The sequence below is a fragment of the Medicago truncatula genome, chromosome 6 (genome assembly GCF_003473485.1).
Source record: "Medicago truncatula cultivar Jemalong A17 chromosome 6, MtrunA17r5.0-ANR, whole genome shotgun sequence".
Taxonomy (NCBI): domain Eukaryota; kingdom Viridiplantae; phylum Streptophyta; class Magnoliopsida; order Fabales; family Fabaceae; genus Medicago; species Medicago truncatula.
In genome coordinates, this window is record NC_053047.1 from 15,844,931 (window position 1) to 15,868,481 (window position 23,551).

Here is a 23,551-nt window from a genome sequence, read left to right on the forward strand (position 1 = left end):
TAGTAACCGAAAAAATCCACCCATCAAAACCGATATCCGATCTAACCGTAAACCGGCGTAACCGTATACACTTGCGGACGGGAATGGGCTTAGTTTTTCCATCCGCGAAACCGATCGGAACCGCGATTTCTGGCCTGAAACCGTCCGAGTCTGATCGTTGTCCACTCTTACTTTCAGCGCCTTGTGTAAACCTGATTGTATCAGCACATCCTTGACTTGTACTTTCCACAAGCCAAAGCTGATTCTTCCATCAAACTTTTCTATGTCAAACTTCATTGCACTTGAATAAGACATAACCAGTTGCACAGTACCACCCTTCTTCAGCACCTTCACAATATCACACTTCTTTTTTCTGATGTGGAAGATCAGACAATGCTGCAACCACAGAGCATACTAAGAATTGTGATATCTCACGGAACCGAAGCTCTCATACCACTGTTAGGAAATAACAGGGCTGAAGAAGAAAAAATAAACACAATCACAAACACAAGAATATAACGTGGAAACTCCAAAATCGGAGAAAAAACCACGACCGTTGTCTAAACCGACAACCAGAGAATTATCATTTTGTGAAAAATTTTACAACACATAGACTTCTCTCACTCACACCCAATGCCCCAATACAGCCACACTCTCACAATGCAAATATTTAAACTAAGTCAGATACAAGCTTAAAGTGCTATTGACTAGTGCATCTAAAAACAAAAAAACTAGGTTCAATATATAGCCTTGGTCTTCTCCTTGCTTCACTAAACTAAGTGATGTTGGACATAATCACCAATAACTAATATTTTCTAACCTCCTTGTTTATTCAACAAACTTGACAATCAAACCCAACATATTTTTGATATACCAATTCAACCCACCGGCCACCGCCACAAAAATTGGCCACTGACCGTTGCAATATTCTTTTTAAACTAATAAAACACTTACATCCTTCCACCTTCACCCTCACTTGTTGTGCAACACGGATGGCTCCACAGGGGTTTTAACACAAATGGTTGTTCAACTGTTTAACAAATACATAAAGAAACAAAGCACCATAATATCACAAATCAGGGTGGAATCCAACATGAATTAACGAGGAAGAATGTCTGGTATGATGGTCAAATCGTGGTCTAGAGGAAATAAAATAATGGAATCGCCGAAAAATACAAGTGAGAATCATTGGTGTGTCTTAATCCGCGTCGGAAGCAAAAAGTATAAACACCCAATTTTTAAGAATATACACGTGTCATGTTGTAATAGGAGAACATCACCAACAACACATGTGGTATTGCACCTAAGTTTTCTCCTTTCTTAAAAACAAATGCACAACATGTCCTAGAATTTCTGGTTTGATCGTGCTTGTAATAATCAAAACTAGCCCTTATTGTTTACCAAAAACACCGGAAAATAAATACAAAGGGAAGAATGTGAAAGAAACATGCCATTTTATTCTGATTATTTTTTGTTTCACAATAGCATTACAATGTTGTATCCAATAGATGACACAGAAGATCATGATATCCAAATCATTTGTTTCTCTCATAAATTGATTCAAATATCAAATAGGTTCATAACAAAGTACGATTTCCAACTTCATAGGTTCATATTCAAAGCCTAAATTCCTAAAACACAAAAGTAAAAAAAAAAAATTGTAGACATCACTTAGTGCCACATAGACTATATTGTCCGACATTTCCCCCTTTATGTCTCAATGACAAGTACTGAGTGGCAAGTATAGCCTGAGCTACAATCTCCTCCATATCCATGTATAAAGGAGTACCAGCATTCTGCTCAATGGAGTTAATTGTCAGGTCATTGATTCTGCAGGTGATAGTTAATGGATCAATACCATGTTCCTCATGTAAAAGAACCTCAAAATTAGCAGGCATCGACAGATTATTAGGAATATCACTTTGAAAAAAAGGTGAGAGACCCTATAGAACCATACCAAGTATCGATTCTATGCCTCCCAATGAGTCTCCACAAGTTGCCCACAATATTCTTCACAAATCAGATGTAGAATATAATCCTAAAAAAGCCTATTCCATTTGATAAATGTTCAATGTGCACAGTGGGGCAATTTGTAAAATTTCTAGGAATAGTTTGAACATATCCAAATTGCCTCAGCATGCGCTCCGGAAAGTGTCGACGAAAACACGTCATGCCACACATTATCCACCCTAATAACCAAATTATGTCATGGTCGTTGTTTATCATTGAACAACGGGCAACCAACTAGATAGAGCAGGAAAGCACCAATTCACCAAGTCTGATACAATTCCATCACTACTTCCTCCCAAGTGGTGTATCCTGCGAGAATTCAACAGCTTTCCACCCTTTTTCGTCCGTTCTTCCATCCTGTGATGCCTTGTAACTTAAAATCTATTTTCTTCGCTTTCTATTGTCTTCAAATACCTTCTATGAACGATTGAATTTCATTCATCATATCTTTCATGTGATGTCTTGTTTTGCCGATTTACATGATTTCTATCTGAAAAGACTCAAAACATTTATGAAATTGCATGTTTTAGAATAAATGTGAATTACAATAACTCGAATGAAACCAATACAAAAAATTCCTCAAACCAATGACAACTCCTCTAATTAATCTCTCATTTGCCTTCAAAACTCTTCCAAAAACCATCCCTAAATGACCGTAAAAATGCTCACTATTATAATTATTGGTTAATAATGTTTTACCCCCATGTAATATATGTCATTTTTAGTTTTTCACCCTGTAATATTTTTTTTTAGTTTACGTCCTTGTAATTTGAAAATTTCCGGTCATTTGACTGTACAAAAATCGATGATATGACAGAGGGGTAAAACGAAGTTTGCTTAAATTATCAAGGGGCTAAACCAAAATTTCCTCAAATTACATGGTGGTAAACTGAAATTTGCTCAAATTACAATGGTCGAAATTTGCCATGAAGATCTAAAACCAAAAAAACTTCAAATTAGAAAGACGGAAAAAAAAAATTACAAAGTAGAAAAACAAAAATAATCTATATTACAACGGATAAACACTATTAACCCTGTAATTTTTTTGACGTACGCTAAAAATGTTGGACCAACTTGTGTACGACACATAAATTATTGCAATCAATAATTTCTGGCCAGACGCAGAAGTCTAAGAGAGATGTTAAACTCTCATTAAAATGAAGTCAAAGAAATGTTCATCCTAAATTCCCAACATGCTTGTTCTTTTATGGTATATCACCTAACAATTATGTTAATTCTCCCTAATTAGGACTCCATCTTTAAGTTGCTTATTGCCGGACCGAATTTTTCATTAAAAAAATCATTGACTTAAGAATGTTGGCAAGTCAAAAAGCAATCAGTACGACAATTTTGGGTAAAATCTCATTACATGGAATAAAACAAGTTTGATTCCTCCATATATCTTATATTTTTATTGATTTTTTGGTACAAAATTCCTCTAGTTCTCTTCTATAACTGTAGTAGTTGTAGAACTTGACATATGATCCCATGGCCCACATGCCAACCATCTAAACCTACCTTTTTTTCTACACATTTTTAAATCTTCAATGTTTTTATCATCACTTTTAATCATTATTTAAGTTTTGTTTTTAAAATACACAAGGAAACCTTCCTAAAAACATTTGTGTAGATAAATTGTGTTTGACCATTATTTAAAAAATAAGTATAATATATACAAATTTTATATTTATATTTTTATTTTTTCTAAATTGTGTCACTAGACTATTTTTTCTGACGAAACTAGCACCGAATTAGTAAGAATATCCAAAAAATATATGTCCTTAAAATAAAAAATCCAAAATTTAATTTTGAAATATTTATAATGTATGACAAATTATTTGATTTAAAAAAAATATGTTTTTGGAAATCTAAAAAAGTAAATACTTTTTTTTGGAAGAAAAAAAAAGTAAAATACTTGATAAGGAAATATTTCATAACAATTAGTATGTACCATATTAAATTAAAATGTTAATTATAGAAATAAATTAAAACTTAATACTTTCAATTAATTATTAAATTAAGAAAATATATATTTTGTTTCATTTAAATATAAAACTTACTATTTTTTGTTAGAGGAAATAACAACTTATTATGTTTCACACTCTTTTTTGTTTGGCTAATTTGTTTGGTCTAATATGTTTCCCACTATAAATATAAATATAATTAATAAAAATATGGATACAAATAAGAGTCATAACTTTATTGCGTAAAAAAAAATACAAGACTGGTCAATTCCTATAATACAACTATTTGTAATCCTTTTGAGAATTAACTATGATGCCGTAATTGAATAAACTAATTATTGCATATAAATGCACACATCACGTTGAATATTTTTGCCTATAAATGCACACATCTTTTCAACATTCATCTTACATGAGTTCTCAACAATTTCATATTTGTTTTCACTTGTTAAGAGTCCAAATTCTTAGATCAATCATCATGTTTCGTTTTCTCTTATTTGCTTTTATCTTTGTGGGTTTGAAACAAGATGGTGCTAATGCTCAAATTTACAAAAGAGTGGGAAATAAGCTCTTACCATATTCAACAATCATTGTAGATCCATTGGGAAATGGGAACTTCACAACAATTAAATCTGCTATTGAATCAATTCCTTTGAACAATAAACATTGGGTTGCCATTAGGGTGAAGGCAGGTACCTACAGGTAAAATTTCAATTCTCTTTCATTAACTAGTACAAAATATATGCACCAACATGATTAATTTTTTATTTTTTTTTTAAAGAAAATCACTAATATGCAATGCATCCCAAACTTCAATATTTTTTTTAATAATTAATAAATAGTTTATTTTTTCATTAGTTTTTATTTTATCATTAACACAGATCCCATGGGACATGCCAAACCAACAACACTTTGTTTTTATTGGGGAAAAAGGGACCTAAGCCCGAGAAAAGAGAAAACTAGACACTCTAGGGGTTGTTATACCCATAACATCAGCTAACATCAAATAACTTAGCTTAGTTAGACACTGCACATACACACGCAACCCAGTCGCATGCTCACAATCTATATATGTTCGCAAGAATGTCAACACACAAGTTCGTTTCTTTGTCCACACTTTGTTTGGTTTAATTGTTTTTGATTATTTTTTTGTCTCTTGACATTCATTCAATGCTTTAATGTTTGAGAAACTAACCGTGAACAAATTTTTTTCTTCTTAAAGTATTGTATGTTTTGAAAATGATTTTTTAGAAGAGCAAATGAGTCATCGTTTGTGTTTTATTGGTGCATTATTGTAGTCAAAAGAACTATTATTCTTTGTGGAATTGAGGGTGTGGTTTATATTTGTATATTACTTTTGATGCATAAGATAGATGGGTTAAACAGCCTTTTACTCGTGATTTATACATAAAAGATATATATGATGTAAAAATAACTAATCTTTATATAAAAATTAATTCATTTTGTTTCGTTTGAAAATAACACTATTGTACAAGATTTTTAATTTTTAATATTTTGAACTCTCGATTTTAAATGAATTATGAAAAATGTTAACTTTGTGGGTATTTCAGGGAAAAGATAGAGATTCCACGTGATAAACCTTACATCATACTAAAGGGAGCAGGAAAGAGGAAAACCATTGTTGAATGGGATGATCATGCACCAATCTCACAAAGTGCTACATTTTCCTCAATGGCTGATAATGTTGTCGTCAAATCCATCAGTTTCAGGGTGAGAAATAATCTACCAATTACTAATTGTTTTCATTTAGAGTGTCTAAGAAAAATTTTCATTTCATTTATGCCTTTTCTTATGATGACTATTAGCTGCTTAGATGTTTATGTGTGACTATGTATCTTTAAACATTGTCGACTGACTCTACAAACCAACATGAGTCTTATCAGCGTGTTTTGTCCTCGCTCGTACGTTTACTGGTAAACTTCCGAGTAGGTCACTCATCCAAAGACTACTCCACGTCTAGCACACTTAACTGTGGAGTTCTTATGGAATAGATTACCAAAAAGAATATGGATCTTGTTGATATAGGTAGTACCAAACAATTCTTATAAGTCTTCCTTCAACCATGCAGTCTCATACCTACACGGCTTCGGGATCCCTCTCATTCCGGCGTGATTCGCTTCATCAAGAAGCTGTCGGGAGTCGCTCATTGTCGTGCCTTGCGCACCGGCGATCACTCCCTGCCCTCGTCAGCCGTGGGTGTTACAATGCCGCTATTCTAGGGTTTCTTTTAACAAGTCAAAACAAATTATATCACCATGAAACAACCATTTTTCCTAGTGCAAGATGTATCGAAGAGAACGACAAAAGTTTAAAACAAGATGATCTGATAAACCAACAGTAAACAAAGATTAACAATACCCAAACAAGTAATAGGGCAAAACCACCAACTAAGATAACCTATTCCAAAAAATTGATTTGAGTTTGCTATTGGTAGCGCCACTATTGGTGTTTTAAAAAAAGAATGAGATATATGAATGACAGATTCTTATTTATTCATCAATAAAATGTGGGTAAAGTCGTTGTCAATATAAAAATTAATGGAATCATCACGAAATTTTGTTCCTTTTAATATCGTGTCCAAACTCTGAATTATATGTAAAATGATAAGGAATAGGAAAATATTGTTCCAAATTAGGATAATGATATAATTCTGTGTTTTATGCATTGTTTCTCCTTAACAAGTTTGACTAAAAAGTAAAAACTGCTATTATTTTACCAAGTTATTGCATCAACACGACCAAATTTTTTTACAATAGTACAAGACCATGTTAATGCATTTGGTCTTCGATGTTTGGGGGAAGTAGGAAGTTCGTTAATATAACAATAATTGTCGGTTAAAGAATATTTTCAACGAGTGTACCAGAAAAAATATTTTCAACGAAAAGTCAGTCGAATTGATTTGACTAAATAAAGAACTATTTATTTTCAACGAATGTATATGAAATCTCTCTCTAATTCCGTCACTAAATTTTACGACCAAGGAATTTGTGAGGAATTTTATGTTTTTCGTCACAAATTTCTCTCCCTAATTTTGCTTTTTCTAATAGTGCTTCTTTTTTTCTTTACAAAACAAATTAGAACGATTTATTTGGTTTAAGATTCATATGCATATATGACCTAAATAATTAGCTTAGGGAAACTTCCTAGCAGAATAAATATAAAAAAAAAAAAAAAAACAAACAAACAAACTACATGCATGTGTTGATCTGTTTTTTTTTTGGTCGGGGTTTGAATCCCCGACCTTGGATATATTATGCATTGTTCATACCAACTGAGTTAAGTTTATAAGAACATGCATGTGTTGATTTATTAGGGTTTTAACACTTGTAGATTGTGCAATATTTCTTAAATCAATTTATGATGTGTAATTTTCTTATATATAATAATACATTGAAAACAATTTATATTGTAACATAGATGAGGTAATATTTTGCTTATTTATGTGGAGCAGAATACATACAAGAATCCGATAAAGAACCATACCCACATAGCTGCAGTAGCTGCAATGATAAGTGGAGATAAGACTTATTTTTTTAGGGTTGGTTTCTTTGGTTATCAAGACACTTTGTGGGACAACAATGGAAGACACTACTACAAGCTTTGTACCATACAAGGTGCTATAGATTTTATCTTTGGTGCAGGCCAGTCTTTGTTCGAGGTAAACAAATTCTCTTCTTTTTTTTTTTTTTCTAATAGCAAAAGAGAAATTTTATTGAATAGTAGATGAGACAAAGTAGAAGGGTACTAATTAAGTCCTTCCTTGTAACGATCACACACAAAATAGTTAACAAACTCAATTACAATTAATGAATGTAACAACTCACTTGTTTTCATTCTCTTAGAAAAGAAAAAAAAAAATACTCACGTGTTTTTATATTTATTAATTGATGTAATAACACATCATTATATTTATGTGGAAAATAATTGTATATTGAAAAAATTTTGAATGTCAAATTCTGATGCAATTGTTATCATGAATGCACAAAGTCTTAATTAGATATTGAGTTTGCTAACGAGTGTTCTAAAAATATTGTTTCAGTATTTTATTAGAGAAAGTTCTGTCTTCGAAATACAAACTATTATTTTTGTTAATGTAATGATTACATAACTTTTTATTATAAATTTTCTCCTTTTAATACTTTAACCAATACACTAAGTGCACTCACTCGTTAGCATTCTCCTTAAATATTTTATATATTGTAGAATCATGTTTTAGTGTATTTGTTCATTGAATTTTGTAGAGGTGTTCTATATCTGTTATTGGTGGTGGTTATATAACAGCACAAGGTAGAACGAATGCAAATGATGAAAGTGGGTTTGTTTTCAAAGATTGTCATATCTTTGGTAATGCAAGGGCTTATTTGGGAAGGCCTTGGAGACGTTATGCTAGAGTCTTATTTTACAAAACAAATATGACCAAAATTGTAGCACCTAGAGGTTGGAATCCATGGAGTTTTGATGGTGAAGAGTAAGTTCCTCTTTTTACCAATGTTCTTTTCTTTAAATTGTTATGAGATTACATTGATCCATGCTAAAAAAATTACATAGTGATAGTTAATTACTATAGAACTTAGTGAAAGTTTATTAAATGAAATTTAATTTCATGATAAATTTATTTTGGGTGAACAAAATATCTTTTCATTACTACTTACTTTCCTATGCAAAAAAAAAAAAAAAAAAACAACTTATTTAGGTAATGTGCAATAAAACATTTTCAATCCACTTAGAATATGTTTGGTAAGATTAAAGCCTTTCATCATCATAAAGAAAAGTTACTTTTATCTAGGTAATAAAGTTGAATAGAACAAGTTCATAAGTCATAACTCAACTAGTAAAATTGGCAAAATTGTTAGGTCAAACGTCTTGACTCGGAGTTTAAATCTCAGCTTCTCCACTTGCATTTGTGAGTTTTCAATGGCTATTGTCATTTCACATATCAGCAATTTCTTTTAATAGGACAAGATATAAAAAAATATAAAGCACTTATTTTTTCTACTCAAGCAATAGAACACTTGAATAATTTTTTTTTTTTTGAAGAGGCTAAAATGAATTATATTATCACAATAAAATGGCCTTCCTTTGACAAAAAAAAAAAATGGCCTTCCTTACAACACTTGAATAAAATTAATTACTACGAATGCATATCATTCTTATTTACCATTTATTTTTCCTAATGATTTTGACTAAATTTATTTAAAACAATTATGAGTATATTGAAATCTGTTTCTTACCCTCAATTCTTTTAAAAACCTCTCTTGCTTAATATCTCTACAACTATATATCTATAAATTGACTGGACAACAAAATTGATGTTAATTCAAATAAATTAAATCTTTTTTTCCTTCTTATTTTCCCTTTAAGATTTTCTTTTTGTTCTACTTAAAAATTCATATCTTGAAATAAAATTTTGCAGGGATCAAATAACATTCGCAGAATATGGCAATTTTGGACCTGGTGCTGATACATCCAAGAGAGTGAAGTGGACTAAGAAATTGGATTTAGAAACTGTTGAAAATATGGCTAGTCTTAACTTCATCAACACACCAGAAGAATGGATTAATTATCAACCGTTCTAAAACTGATTTGATGGTGCATGTAACCTGTAAAGATATTGCTGCCAAACAAATTTCTGTATACTTTTATTTTTTTATGGATTTCTATGTACTATGTTAGATCAATTAGACTTATGCTGGATAGGACCATGTTGTGATATGAATTTAACTAGTTTATGTGACCGTTTTTCTTTTAATTCTTTTAATAATCACTATATTTTGTTGTTGGAATAATAGTCAAAATTAGTTAAAAATATTTTTCTGTAACTAAAGAGATTATAAGGCTGAGTCGCGGAATAGGTCGTTCTCTTTAGATCGTTCAAAATTGTGCAAGCAGACTATCAACCACGATGCCCCAGGATAAAACAGCTCAGCTACCACTGTATCAAAGTCCTATTGCACTATAGGATCTGTTCTAGAAAGACACCTTTAAATATGGTGCTAAAACCACTCCAATATGGTATTGATACCACTCTATTATGGTACTAAGACCACTCTTATATGGTACTAGGACCACTCTAATATGGTGTTTCCACCACTCTAACCTCTAACTTCTCCAAGGGCATAAAAGATAAAAAAAAGAACTATACTATTAAGATCATTCATATATAATACTCTTATTTTCAAGTGGGAAAAATTTAACAAATAGACTATGTTCTTAAACCATTTTTAATTCCAAAGGAACATTATAAACCGAATGGGTCTATGACCTTAAGAACACTCTTTAAATCTGAAGGGACAGAAAAAAAAGGGAAAAGAAAAAAATAGCTCGTCAAGCCTAGCTAAATGGGGGAGAAAAGAGAAAAAATTTTGACAACTCAAGAGAACTTTTGGTGTGCAAAGAAGTGAGGAATGTGAGCTCTTCTTATAGGTGAGGAGCCAAAGATAAGTTACAAATCCAATGGTTAGGATTAGTTGACCGCCGGAAAATTAATAACATGATCTCGCCTCATAAATGAGCACTTAATGTGATATATGATATGATAATTTTTTTAATTCACATATTAACACTTATAGATTTCATGTTCAAGTTCATCATTTAAAAAAGTAGTTTTAACATGCATTATGCATTTGGTTTACTTCCAAATCATGAATAGAAGCAAGATCAATTAGTACCCTTATGAATGTTATCGTAGTGACTAGAGAAAATGTGTGGAAGACATCTATATTCTTTTCTTTGTCTAAAATCCTTAGATACAAGATGAGCCTTGTATTTATCAATAGTTCCATTGAGTTTTATTTTTCAAAATCCATTTACAACATATTGGTTGCAACAAAAGGTAAGTCTACCAAATACTAGGTCTTGTTAGACTCTAGAGAATCTATCTCATCTTTTGTGGCTTCTTACCATAAGTCAGCATTCAAGGAAGATAACACTTCTTGAAGGCTAGTTGGATTCTCTTCTAATGTATCAACCATGTAACCAGGTCAATACTCCTTACCAACTAGTGCTTTCTTACCTCTTCGAGGTTCTGCTACATCTGATTTGATGTTCTCATCACTGCTCCTGATCACTTGATTGTGGTCAGCTGCAATGTCCCCACTAATGCCCCACTATTTTATTAATTAAAAGGGGAATTTAATTTCATAAAAATCATTATCTTTTGATTATATGATCACAGTAGCATTTAGATCATAAAACCTATATGCTTTCATGTTAATATCATACTCAATTAATTTCATAAAACTCAATGAAGTGTGGAAATTATATTTTTATGCCTCTATCATTACGAAATCACTTGATTTTCTTATTCAATTGATTTTCAATTTCAGTTACAATTTTTTTTAACTTGTCAAGCGTATCACTTTTATTTCTCACGAGATATGGTGAAAAGGGATCACCGTAACGAAGACCGCGTTCATGCACAATAGTGCTTACAGATGCTCCATTGATCAACATGGAATAATCGACCATCTCAATGCAAAACATGATCCAACTAAACCAACGAGAGGAAAAACCCATTTAAACCAAAATATCACGTAAATTTTCCAAGTCCAGTCGATCATATGCTTTGTTAATATCCAACTTAAGTGCAACATCTCCACTTTTTCCTTCATGTAATGGACGATCTAAATGGCCATCATTGCATTATTGAGTGTCACGTCATTTTTCGGAGATCAAGGCTATTTGATTAGAGTTTGACTCACTTTTTATTTCACGACTGAACATTTAATTTTTTTTGAGAAAATGGGAAAAAAAGTTCAAAACACCCATTGAAAAGATTTAGGGGGTTAGTTACATAAAGGGAAGGTATTATCACCATTTATGTTCGTAGTACTTTACGAGAACCTCTTGGTTTTTATTTATTTTTTGTGTTATAAACTTGCTTGCTTTTGAAAATAAAGAATTAAAGTGATTAAAATAAAGACCTAATTTATCTACATTTTTTATGATTTGAAAGGACATGTCCTTTGCCTACGTACGTGAGGGATCAAAACCTTGTAGTTTGGGATAAAAATTGACGTTTGATTTGATTTGTGTTTTTTATTAGTTTTGAAAAATGTTTTAAAATGAAAGAAAAGCCAAAGTAGCAAATGAGTATTTGTTTGTGTTTTTTAATATTAAAGAAAATGGACTCATGATAAAGATTAAATTGATTAAACATTTGAATAAGAAAAAAAAATGATCACTTGATTTTTTAATCAAGATTTATTGTAAAAAATGTTTTTTGTGGTTTTTGGTTATTCACATTGAATTATATTTACAACTAACGGAGCAAGAAAATAAAAACGTAGGTACTTTGTGGTGACGTTGGATCACCACAAAGACCTTTAACCTAAACTATGAAGCATAAAAATAAAGTATACACCCACACACGCACACATGAATGATTTACATGAAGCCTATATATACATTCTAAAGTCTGCGAAAAAACAAATATGCAAGATAAATTTACATTAAGCGTAAATATACATTCTAAATCCATGTAATAAAACAAATGACGGAAAATAAATATGTAATATGTGGAATAATAAATATGCATGAGAATTAAAAAAATAAAATGTTAAAGAAAAGAAAAAATGCATGAAGAAGAAATTAAAAAAGAAATGCAAAGGGGCCACCGGTTCTCATTATTATGATGGAATCTCTTTAACTTTGGAGAGCAGCCACTGCCTTGCAATTGGAATGGAATAGAACAGCTATGGCAAACACCTGTTAATGATGGAAGCTTTCACTAGAAATCAATTCTAAGCAAATTGAATTTGAAATAGAACAGCCTTGCAGCCATAACAATGAGAATAAAGTAAGCAACACATCTAACATGTAGCAACGAAAATTATCGCATGTAGCAGTACACAAATAGAGACACAATAGCAACCAAAAACACTCAATTGAAATGCTATAGAATACGTGTAACAGAATTGGAATTGAACATAATGAAAATAAATGTGTAGTAGCAATAGAATTTAAATGGAATAACAAAACATGAAATTGAAATTGGACTCATGGATTGAACAGCAACACAACCGATCTCAATCAGCAACTAATAATATAACAAATGAATTGGAATTAAATAAACATAAAACAAAAATTCTCAAGGTTCTAAATGATGCAATAGCTATCGTGAATTAAATATTAAAAACAAGACAAATTTTATGGTACACCCAATATATATATTGAGTGTACCGGTACACTCACTCTTTAAATTAATGGTTAAATGAGTTGTTTTTTTGAAGAAAAATATTATTTTCTATCATTTATATTTATAATAACTAAATCTTATTAATCAAAAGTGGTAACGAAATAAAATTATTATTTTTTAAATTTTTAGCACTCAATATTGATTATATTTTACGATAATATGTAAAAAAATTACTATGATTCTTATAAACAATGAACTGATGTTTTTTCTTATGAAATGATGTTCTATAAAATATAAATATTGATAAATAGTTATTTATTTCATAAAAAATATCGTTAATTTATAAAATTATGAAAAAAGAGTACCGGTACCCCTCATTTTGTGAGTGTACTGTAGAAGTTCCCTAAAAACAAATGAGATTAGAAACGTGAATGAGTAATAGCAACGTGAATGAGCAATGACAATGGCAGCATGAATGCAAAGAATAAAGAGACAATTGAAACTCTGAATTAAATTGAAAATAGTTTGGAGAACCTAAATAAAAAAAATTACGGCAGACTAAGATTTTTCTAATAAAACTAAAATTGAAGTAAGACTCGGTTCTCCCCTTTTCTTGATGAATTGGCTTTTCTTTTATAGCATCTTGGGTAGGGTTAGGGTTTGTTAAAGAGAAGCAACAAAATTGCCTTGGTTTGGGGAGGAATAAACTCTGCAGATTGAGTGTGATGCGTGATAGGCTGTTTGGAATTGAACTTGGACCATTTGGATATTGTCATTGGACAAGATCATACAAAAAAAAAAAAGGGGATAAAGACTAAAAAATAAAATAATAGAAAAAGGGATAAAGACTAAAATAAGGATGAGATTAAAATAGAAATAAAGAAATATATTTTTAAAACAAAATTAAAGTTAATCAATTAACAACAAAAACTTAAATAAAAGATGGAATTAAAAAATGAAATAAAAAATAAAAACAAGGGCCCAACTCGAAACCAAAAATGAGGTATTTTAAAATACCTCTCTGCCGAATTTTTTACTGAAAAGTCTGAGACTCGTCGAGGTTAAAAGGGTGTATGAATGTAGGTCCTTAGGTCAAAAATTGGTGTATGACATTGAGGATAGATCTACCTGGGACGAAAGTTGTTTGATTAATAGAAATACACCAATCAAGCACCTATTAACAAGCACCTTTGCAACAATTTCATAAACATTACAAAGTGCAATAGGCCACCAATCCTTCACGGATACCTGAGTATCACCTTTGGGGATAAGAGTAATACTAATAGAATTGACATGAGGCGGGAAAACACTATTTGCTAACCATTAACACTATGCTTGATATACTTTATGACCACAAGTATCCCAAAAATGTTGATAAAAACCTTTGAATAAATCCATCCAGCCCTGGACATTTATTTGCTTGCATAGAAAAAGCTGTCCGTTTGAACTCTTCTACAATAAAAGAAGCGGTTAACATATCATTATCTTCTCTAGTGATAGAGGCAGGATCCAAATTTATATTATTGGCACGAGATACTTTTGACTTTTGAAATAACTGTATGAAATAGTCACGTGCAAAGTGTTTCATACCATCTGCAAACCGACATTCAAAGCCATTTCCATCCTCTAAATGCTCAATTATATTCAACTTTCTTCTTGTAGTGGCTACCGCATTAAAAATAATTTGAATTAGGTCCCCATCTATATACCGAAACATTTTTGCTCCCTGTTTCCAAAAAACATTATCTTTAATTAACAATCCAGCCTATGTCGTAGCATGTTAAAATATCTCACATTTGAAACATCCACATTTGTCGAATAGCTTCATGCTTGCGTGGAGACTCCACTTAAAGAGATACAAAGCACATTGCTTAAGTTTATGCACAAGAGGTCGTTTACCATAACCCTGCCATCTTTGAGAAGAAAATGGGCCAAACTCAGGTTCAACTAACTAAGCATTTTCAAAGCGAAAACGACGTTGGCTACCAATAGAAGAAGGTTGCGGCACATGACCAAGTAAGAGTGGGTAGTGGTAAGATAAAGTGGTAGTAAGACATTCAAGCTTTCATTCTTTAATATATCAAAGCAACTATCATTAGCCATAGCTCTATCCAATTTTTCCTCCACAACATGATTGGTGCCTAAACTTTTAAACTATGTAAAGAAAGAGCCATCCATATGAATATAAACATGTCTAGCATCCAAAACAGCTTTCCTGAAACCTTGAATAAGCCAGGATTGACGATCAGGCCTTCCTTTTTTTTTTTTTTTTTTCATCTGCCGCTAATACATCATTAAAATCACCAATAATACGCCAAGGAAGCTGAGAATTATTGGATAAAGCTCGGAGAAAGATTGGATAAATGCAGCTAATAAAGCGCGTTGGTAGTTCGACAATATCCTTAGTGGTTGTGTGCCTCTGTCTATGAGATTGGATAACATTCTAAAATTCAAAAATCTTCCAAACAAGTTGTGCATTATCGCACCAAAAGAATAGATAATCATCATCCTCTATATTATCCTAGCATAACACATTTATAAGTTTTTATTTTTATTTTTATAAATTGGTCATTTAAATCATAAAATATTTACACTTTAACCTATTTTTTAAGTTTACTTTGCTAAAAGTGTTTATGAACTATTTAACATTGAGATTATAGGTCAGAAAGATCTTATGTAAATACCAACCTAACATTAAATGTATATGTAAACATTTGCGTTTGTTTCAAATTATATTCGTAGATTCCTGCGATTAAAACAATAGGAATATACATACATATGTTTGTTACAAGTTTACTAAATTTTATTCCTAGGTATAAAATGCTCATGGGAATAGAAATTTTTTCCAAAAGAAAAGGGTGGAAGTTAGGAGATGGGAATAAATTCATGAGTAATTACCTATTATAAATCCTACTTTTATGGTTCCCAGGAATATTATAATGTTAAGCAAACATCTTTTTTCTAAATACCTTGGAATAAAATTCTCATCTTTATGTTCCAATGAATGTTATTCCCAGGAATAAATTTGGTAAAATGAAACAAACACACTCTAAGTTTAATGATTCTTTTTTTTTGAACAAATCAAAATGGAATATATTGCTCAAAAGAGGAGAGATTCACCCCACACAAGGTGTGCTAAAAGTGGTGAATCACCCAAAGTCTGTTACAAAGTCCAGGCATCTATGAAAAGGATGCCACCACCGAACAAAAAAAAAATCAAATTACATGACACCCATACAAAGGAGTGGGTGTCACCACCAATCATGCAAGCCAAAAGCAACACGAACAGAATTTGCAGATACCCATAAAAAGGATGTCAGCTTCACTTTGTCTAGAATACTGTGAGGATCGATTAGCTCGCGGCATGGCCGCCAAATGAATAAATTGAAGATAATAATCCTTAATAAGTCCTGGAAAGACAAAATATATGCCAAGCCACCGACAAACTAAGTATCAGACACTCCCAAATAAATCACAACCAATAAAGAGATGATCCGTCGTCTCGATGCTACCACACAAATTTTCATTAGGTTGAAGAAGATGTCGTCTCACCAAGTTTGCTCTTGTTGGAATTCTATCTTGTAGAAGACGCCACACAAAAATAGAAATTTTAGTATGAACTAACTTATGCCATATATCAATGTTCTCAGTAGGAGCCGTCGGTGCCTCAGCTAAAGTTAGGAAGTGATATGTCCCTCGGACTGAACATTTTCCAGTAAAATAATTTATGTTTAACGAAAATATGATCATGATGCAAATATTTTCTAACTTAAAAGGAACAACTTGTAAAAAAAAATAAAATTAAAACACTAACTTATTATAAATATTTAACTTAAATACCACATATGATATTTGGCTTAATAAAATATTGTCACTTACACTTGTCGATTTTTTTTTTGACAAAAATAATAGATATTCAGTCATTCAAATTGATAGAGTACATCGATACAATACAAATCCAAATTCGCTAAAAACAAAAAGGATGAATCTGTGAACAAACTCACATTATCCATGTTAATAGCATAAAATGGCAAAGTACCTATGCCTACAAATATGACTATATTCATGTCTCCGGAATACTCCTCCGGATCTGCAACGTTGACGACACCAAAGTCATTGTCATTGATCACATCTGCACTTGCTCAAAACTAATCTTTCAATCTAAATCAAATATACACCACACTAAGACGGGAAATCAAAAACACACCGCACAAAGATGGGAAATGAAAAACACACCGCACAAAGACGGGAAATCAAAACAAACAGAGTTGTTCAGAGACGACGAAATCACAAAAAGAAATGAAAGAAAACAAAAAATATGTGAAATCACTTATTCAACTAGGATAGAAGGAAAAACAATTCGGAGGCGTGATTTTTGGGTCAAAATTGACCCTAAATCAGCCCTCTAAACAGAAGAAAAAAAAGAAAAGGATGACGGCGAGGGTTTGGGAAGGAGAGAAGAGAGAGGAAGAAAGGTTCGATACAAGTTTATTTTTTATTTTTTTTTTGGCTTTCGCACCGGTTTCCGACCCACCAATGGTGGACGACTAATCCGGCTCATGCGTAGAGGCATGCACACTAGCCAATTAATTTAGTTACACTTGTTGATTTATTTATTGTTTTGACACTAGCACTGAAATAGTGAGCATAGCCTCAAAATATACGTTTTAATAATAAAATATCCTAGTTTTGAATTATTTAAAAATCATAATAAATAATTCGATTTACAATTATCATTTTTAGATATAAAAAGGAAACTACTTGATGTGGAAATATTTCACAATTACGACTCATAAGTATCTTATTAAATGTTAATTATATAAATTATGAAAACCAAATATTTTCAACTGAATATTTATAAACAATATTTTTTAATCAAAAGTCAATAGGTTTGGGTTAGGGTTAGGGGTTGGGTAGCTCAATTTTTTTTTTTTAAGGAAGGTAACTCAACTTTTTTGAGTTAATGATTAAGGAGTTTGAGATAGAAAGTTTAAGCTGTGACAAGGAAGAAAAAAATTAATATTAATATTAATATAACAATTAATTTATTAACATTTGTCATTCAAAAAAAATAAATATAAAAATAAGCTTGGCGTTAGGTAACTTAGGGACTCCTTAAAAAAATATAGGTCAATTGATTTAAATTAGAGAACAAAATGTTGGACATTATGAGTTGAATAAAGGAGAAAAAATTAATCTAACAACAAACCAATAACATTTTTATTATAAAATACAAACCGCTAACATTTATCATTAAATTCTTAATTTTTTTTAATACGTTTGACAATTAAATATTTGTAATCATTTTGCCAATCAAATATCACTCATTATTACAAAAAAATATCAATCATTATTACAAAATTTCCTTTCTCATCATTCTCTCCAAATCACTTGGAAATTTGCCCATAAATACACACACCACTATGCATAAACTCAAACTCTCAACAATTCCATAAAACTTTTTACTAGAAAATTTCCTTTCACACACAAATCCTCAACAATTTCAAATTTGTTTTCTCTCTAGTCCATGATGTTTCGTTTGTTCTTGGTTCCATTTATCTTTCTCTTGGTTGGGTTGGTAGTACAAGAAACCAATGGTCAATATTACAAGAAAGTTGGAAATAAAATATTTCCATTCTCCACAATAGTGGTTGATCAATCAGGAAATGGACACTTTTCTACCATTCAATCTGCTATTGATTCAATCCCATTTTACAACACAAATTGGGTTGCCATTAGAGTCAAGGCTGGTATCTATAGGTAAATTTCAAATTCTCCTCAAAGTTTCAATAATTTGTTTTTTATTTCTAATAGGGCAAGTCCAAGGGCATGCAAATAAACCCTTGAAATCAATTTTTTGTCATTCAACTCTACATGGTTATGAATACAAGTTATTCAATATTTTTGTCATGCATATAGGATAGGTGTGTTTATATCTCCTTATATACGAAGCACGTACACTCATTAGATTAACCGTGTTCAGGTGTCGGACACATGTCGTGTCTGTCACTGACACGACACTACGACACTGACACGTGTAAATACACCAAATTATGTGAATTTTTCAAATTATCAACGGTGTCCACATATCAGTGTCTGTATCCGTGCTTCATAGTCCTTATACTCATGATTTATAGTGATTTCTTTGTAATAATATTGTGTGGTTATTTCAGAGAAAAAGTTGTGATCCCACAGAACAAATCCTACATTATATTGAAGGGGGCTGGGAAAAGAAAAACAATTGTCGAGTGGTATGATCCCGATGGACCTGAAAGAAGTCCAACCTTTTCAATATTGGCAGACAATATTCATGTTAGATGTATGAGTTTTAGGGTGAGAAATTTTCTACCACTTGCTGATTGATTTTAAATTTTTTTTTTTTTGAGTGATTTACCTTGTGTTTCATTGTAATCTTGGTTTAATATTTTATTTTGCTATATGATTTAATGTTTTTTATTGACTTCTTTGATTTTTTTTTCCTCCTATTCAATATTGCATTGATTTTTTTTGTTAATAGTTGCTGTATGTAGGTTTTTTTTACGTAAGTTTCTATATATAGGCCTTATGTTATTTTCTAATGACAATAAGTCAATAAATAAGAATGAGAAATTAAAACTAACCAAATCATCTATTTAATATTGTGATATTTTGTTCATTTTAATAAGCTCTTCCAAATATGCATTAATCATACGTGAAATCATCTAATTTTAATGCGTGGTATATTCCCACAGATAAAATCTTCATTTTTTATTGTGTGAAGCATGTGTTTATAATTTGCATTGTTTTCTATTAATTGAACAATATTTTTCGTTTTAAGAATCGTTTGAACGAAATTATTTTCTCTTGTTCTATAAAAAAAACTCTGTCTTGATTTTGCAAATAAAGAATAAATCATTCATGTACCAAATAATAAAAATAGAACATTTATTTGGTTTAACCTCGAAAACAATTAGTTAGACTGAAATAAAGTTAGACTGTAATTAATATTTCTAGAAATTCATTTCGTCCACATCTTTTTACTAATTGATTTATAACTATAGGATAACTCATTTTATTTGAACATAAATAACTCTCTCCATTAAATTATTCACTTAACTATTTTTATTACTTTTTATTTTTAATTCCTATGATTGTTATAAATTTTAATCAAGACATTTATTTTCATAAATAAAAAAAAAATTAACTAACCGATGCACAAGTCTAGTTTAATTGGCTAAAATGCCGAAATAGTTAAGCATACCGCACCATAATTGGGATTCAAACCTCAATTCCTCCACTTATGTATGAGTTTCCATTGACAGTTACCATTTTGTTTATTTATATAAAAAATTAAATTAATTGTGTTAATTAGTTCGTGTGTATTTTTTAATATTTCGTGTAATATTTGTCAAAGTAATTAACGTTATGAGACATTAGAGTAATAACTTGTTGAATCATGCTAACATGTGTCTTCAAAGCACTTGTTTAAAAATTTTAAAAGGAAACTGTACATTGAAAATAACAAATTTTAATTCTTTTAAAAAGTTGATTACATATATTTCAATGAAATAATACTAATGTTGATTCTTTAACAAATGTACTACTTAGGATTTTTCTAATTTGTTTTTAATGTGGTGCAGAACTCATACAACAATCCTATAAATGGAAATCGAAAGTTACGTGCTGTAGCTACAACTGTTAGTGGTGACAAGGTTAATTTTTTCAGAGTTGCTTTTTATGGCTATCAAGACACACTGTATGATGCAAATGGAAGACACTACTACAAACTTTGTACCATACAAGGTGCTGTAGATTTTATCTTTGGTGCTGGCCAATCTTTGTTTGAGGTAAATACTTTGTACCATGCAATAGATTTTAATTTCAAATGCAAACAAAACTTTATTAAAAAACCTAGAGAAGATAAGTACAAAGTGGTATTTGAGCTTCAAAGAGAAAATAGTACTAATACACATTATAAGAGAGTGTCCTCGTGAACTTAGATCAGTTGGTAGGGGTTTGAACCCCGACCACCACCAAAATAACACAATATAAGAGGGCATGCATGTCTTGAATTTAATTGGTATCGAGTCCTTGAATTTGTCAATAATTTATAGTTTGATCCCAAAATGAAAAGAAAAAATTAATCATATTTGTGATTTAGGAATCAATTACGAATTATTTAATGTAAAGAAAAATGATATATTAATCGCTCATTTTCTCTCCCGAAAACATTGGAAATAACACTCCATCCAACTTCGGAAGCTCCCAAATTGTAGTCGATACCTGGCTCCGAAAGTGGTCCATTGTTGCTACTCTAACGAGAATAGGTTTTTGGATCAACTCGCCTTCCACCTTTAAGGCCACGATAGCATTCCTCATCGTTCTAGCTTTAACCCAAATAAGAACGAAACTACAATTTGCGTCACCTTCCTTGAGCCATCTTGCCCTAGATCTTTGAACTAGACTTGATTCTTTGCCCTACTAAAGAAAGTTCCTCACACTCAATTTCTTTACACAATGTAAAATCATTATCATGTAGAATAATGTTTTAATGTGTAATAATTTGTTTATTGAATTTTGTAGAGGTGTTCCATATCAGTTATTGGGGGTGGATTTATAACAGCACAAGGTAGAGAGAGCCCAAATGATACAAATGGATTTGTATTTAAAGATTGTCATATCTTTGGAAATGCAAATACTTACTTAGGGAGGCCATGGAGACCTTATGCAAGAGTGCTTTTTTACAAGACTAATATGACCAAAATTGTAGAACCTAGTGGTTGGGATTCATGGAGTCCTGATGGTCGTGAGTAAGTTTTTTTTATACATTGTTATTGATATCACATTGAATATCTAATGCAAAAAATGATGAAGTTATAGTTTGTTTGTTTGTTTTTTCTTACAAATGTAGTGATATATATTTAACCATATATATAGAAATTAGCTTACAACTTTACTAGGGATACTTGAGTTGTAAAAGGCTGCAAAATACATTCTATTTAATATTATTTTTTATCATTGAAACAGAAATATATTTTTAAGTTTTTTTAACAAAGAAAGGTTAAAGCATTATTGTTTTTGTTTGTGTTTTTCATATCTTAATATAAATTTTGCAGTTAAAAATATCACTTGAGAACATATATCATTATGATTTACCATTTGCTTTTCCTAATGTTTTTGAAAAATTTACTAACAAACACTTTGAGAAAGAAAATTTTGGATCATTTTCTTTTCATAATGATAATAATTTGAGATAATGTTGTCATTGTGATAATTTTTCTTACAAAAGAAACGTGCTTTATGATCATGAATCTTTCAAAGAATTATAACTTGTCATAAATTGACATCATTTTGTTGCCCTTAATTTTTTTTCAGAAACCTCTCTTGTGTAATATCTCTAAAACTTCATATATATAAACTCATAGGATAAAATATATGTTAAATCAAATATAAAGGTGTTTAGGGATTTTGATCGGTTGGACGATTTTTTGGAGAGGTTATGGTGAGCAGCTGCCAATAGGTGATTGTATTTTGTTTTGTTCGTCGCTCGTAAGTCGCAAGGAAGTTTCTTTAATTTGGGTGGTTAGATTTCTTATTCGTGTTGGTGGTAGCCCTCAATTTAGGTGGTGTCCGAATTGGTGTTATTATGGTTTTCATTTTGGAGTTCCGCCTATGTACAACGTCTGTTTTATTCTTATTTGTCGGTCGTTGTTCGTCTTGTGCAAAGACTTTGTTTTTAATAAATTTTGCCTTAAAAATAAAATATGGCTTTTTTCTTTCACATTTTCACAGTAATATTTCTTTATGTTTATCTACTTGGAATTCATGTTTTCAAATGAAATTTTGCAGGGATCTAAGTACATATGCTGAGTATGGCAATTTTGGACCAGGTGCTGATACATCCAAGAGAGTAAGTTGGGCCAAGAAATTGGATTTATCAACTGTTGAAAATATGGCAAATTTGAATTTCATCAACACACCAGAAGAATGGATCAATTATCAACCATTCTAAAGCTTACATGGTGTGTCCCACGATGATGTTTTACAACATTTTTTACAAGTTTGGTCTTTGTAGATTGAAAATATTAAAGAGGGTGAGTTTTATTATTTGTATGTGTGGGGATGAGAAATTGAATCCTATTCAAATTCAAGTCTTGGATCAAATTAAAATTCTCTTTTGCTAGTTCATAAATTTAGTAGAATGACACTATGGGCTATTTCATTCAGTTTGGTTTGACTATCTTGTTTTTTGTTTAAGTTTCTCTTTTAAGTTGTAATATCATTTGGTTTCTGTTCTCTGGTGAGAGACCTAAAGTTCCAAAATTCATTTTCTGTTCTTCAACTTTAACGCGATTTCTCTACTCAATATATAATCGAGACACCACACAATTGGTTTATGGGTCCTCTTACTTGTAAGGTGTTCAACCTTTACTTTAGTTTTCTATCCAATTACTTGCATACA

The 23,551-nt window shown here is 31.0% G+C and overlaps 2 protein-coding genes across 2 annotated transcripts; both read left to right on the forward strand.

Annotated features, from left to right (window-relative positions):
- Window positions 1-4,342: 4,342 nt before the first annotated feature.
- Window positions 4,343-9,757, forward strand: LOC11439145 (probable pectinesterase 55). Its single transcript, XM_003619097.4, has 5 exons — window positions 4,343-4,655; window positions 5,525-5,684; window positions 7,426-7,632; window positions 8,216-8,442; window positions 9,388-9,757. The coding sequence occupies exons 1-5, from the start codon at window positions 4,366-4,368 to the stop codon at window positions 9,548-9,550; spliced, it is 1,047 nt and encodes a 348-aa protein (XP_003619145.3). The 5' UTR covers window positions 4,343-4,365; the 3' UTR covers window positions 9,551-9,757.
- An 8,880-nt stretch (window positions 9,758-18,637) lies between these two features.
- Window positions 18,638-23,101, forward strand: LOC11439645 (probable pectinesterase 55). Its single transcript, XM_039826951.1, has 5 exons — window positions 18,638-18,870; window positions 19,284-19,443; window positions 20,730-20,936; window positions 21,673-21,899; window positions 22,939-23,101. Exons 1-5 carry the CDS (start codon window positions 18,638-18,640, stop codon window positions 23,099-23,101), a joined length of 990 nt encoding a protein of 329 aa, XP_039682885.1.
- Window positions 23,102-23,551: the final 450 nt, after the last annotated feature.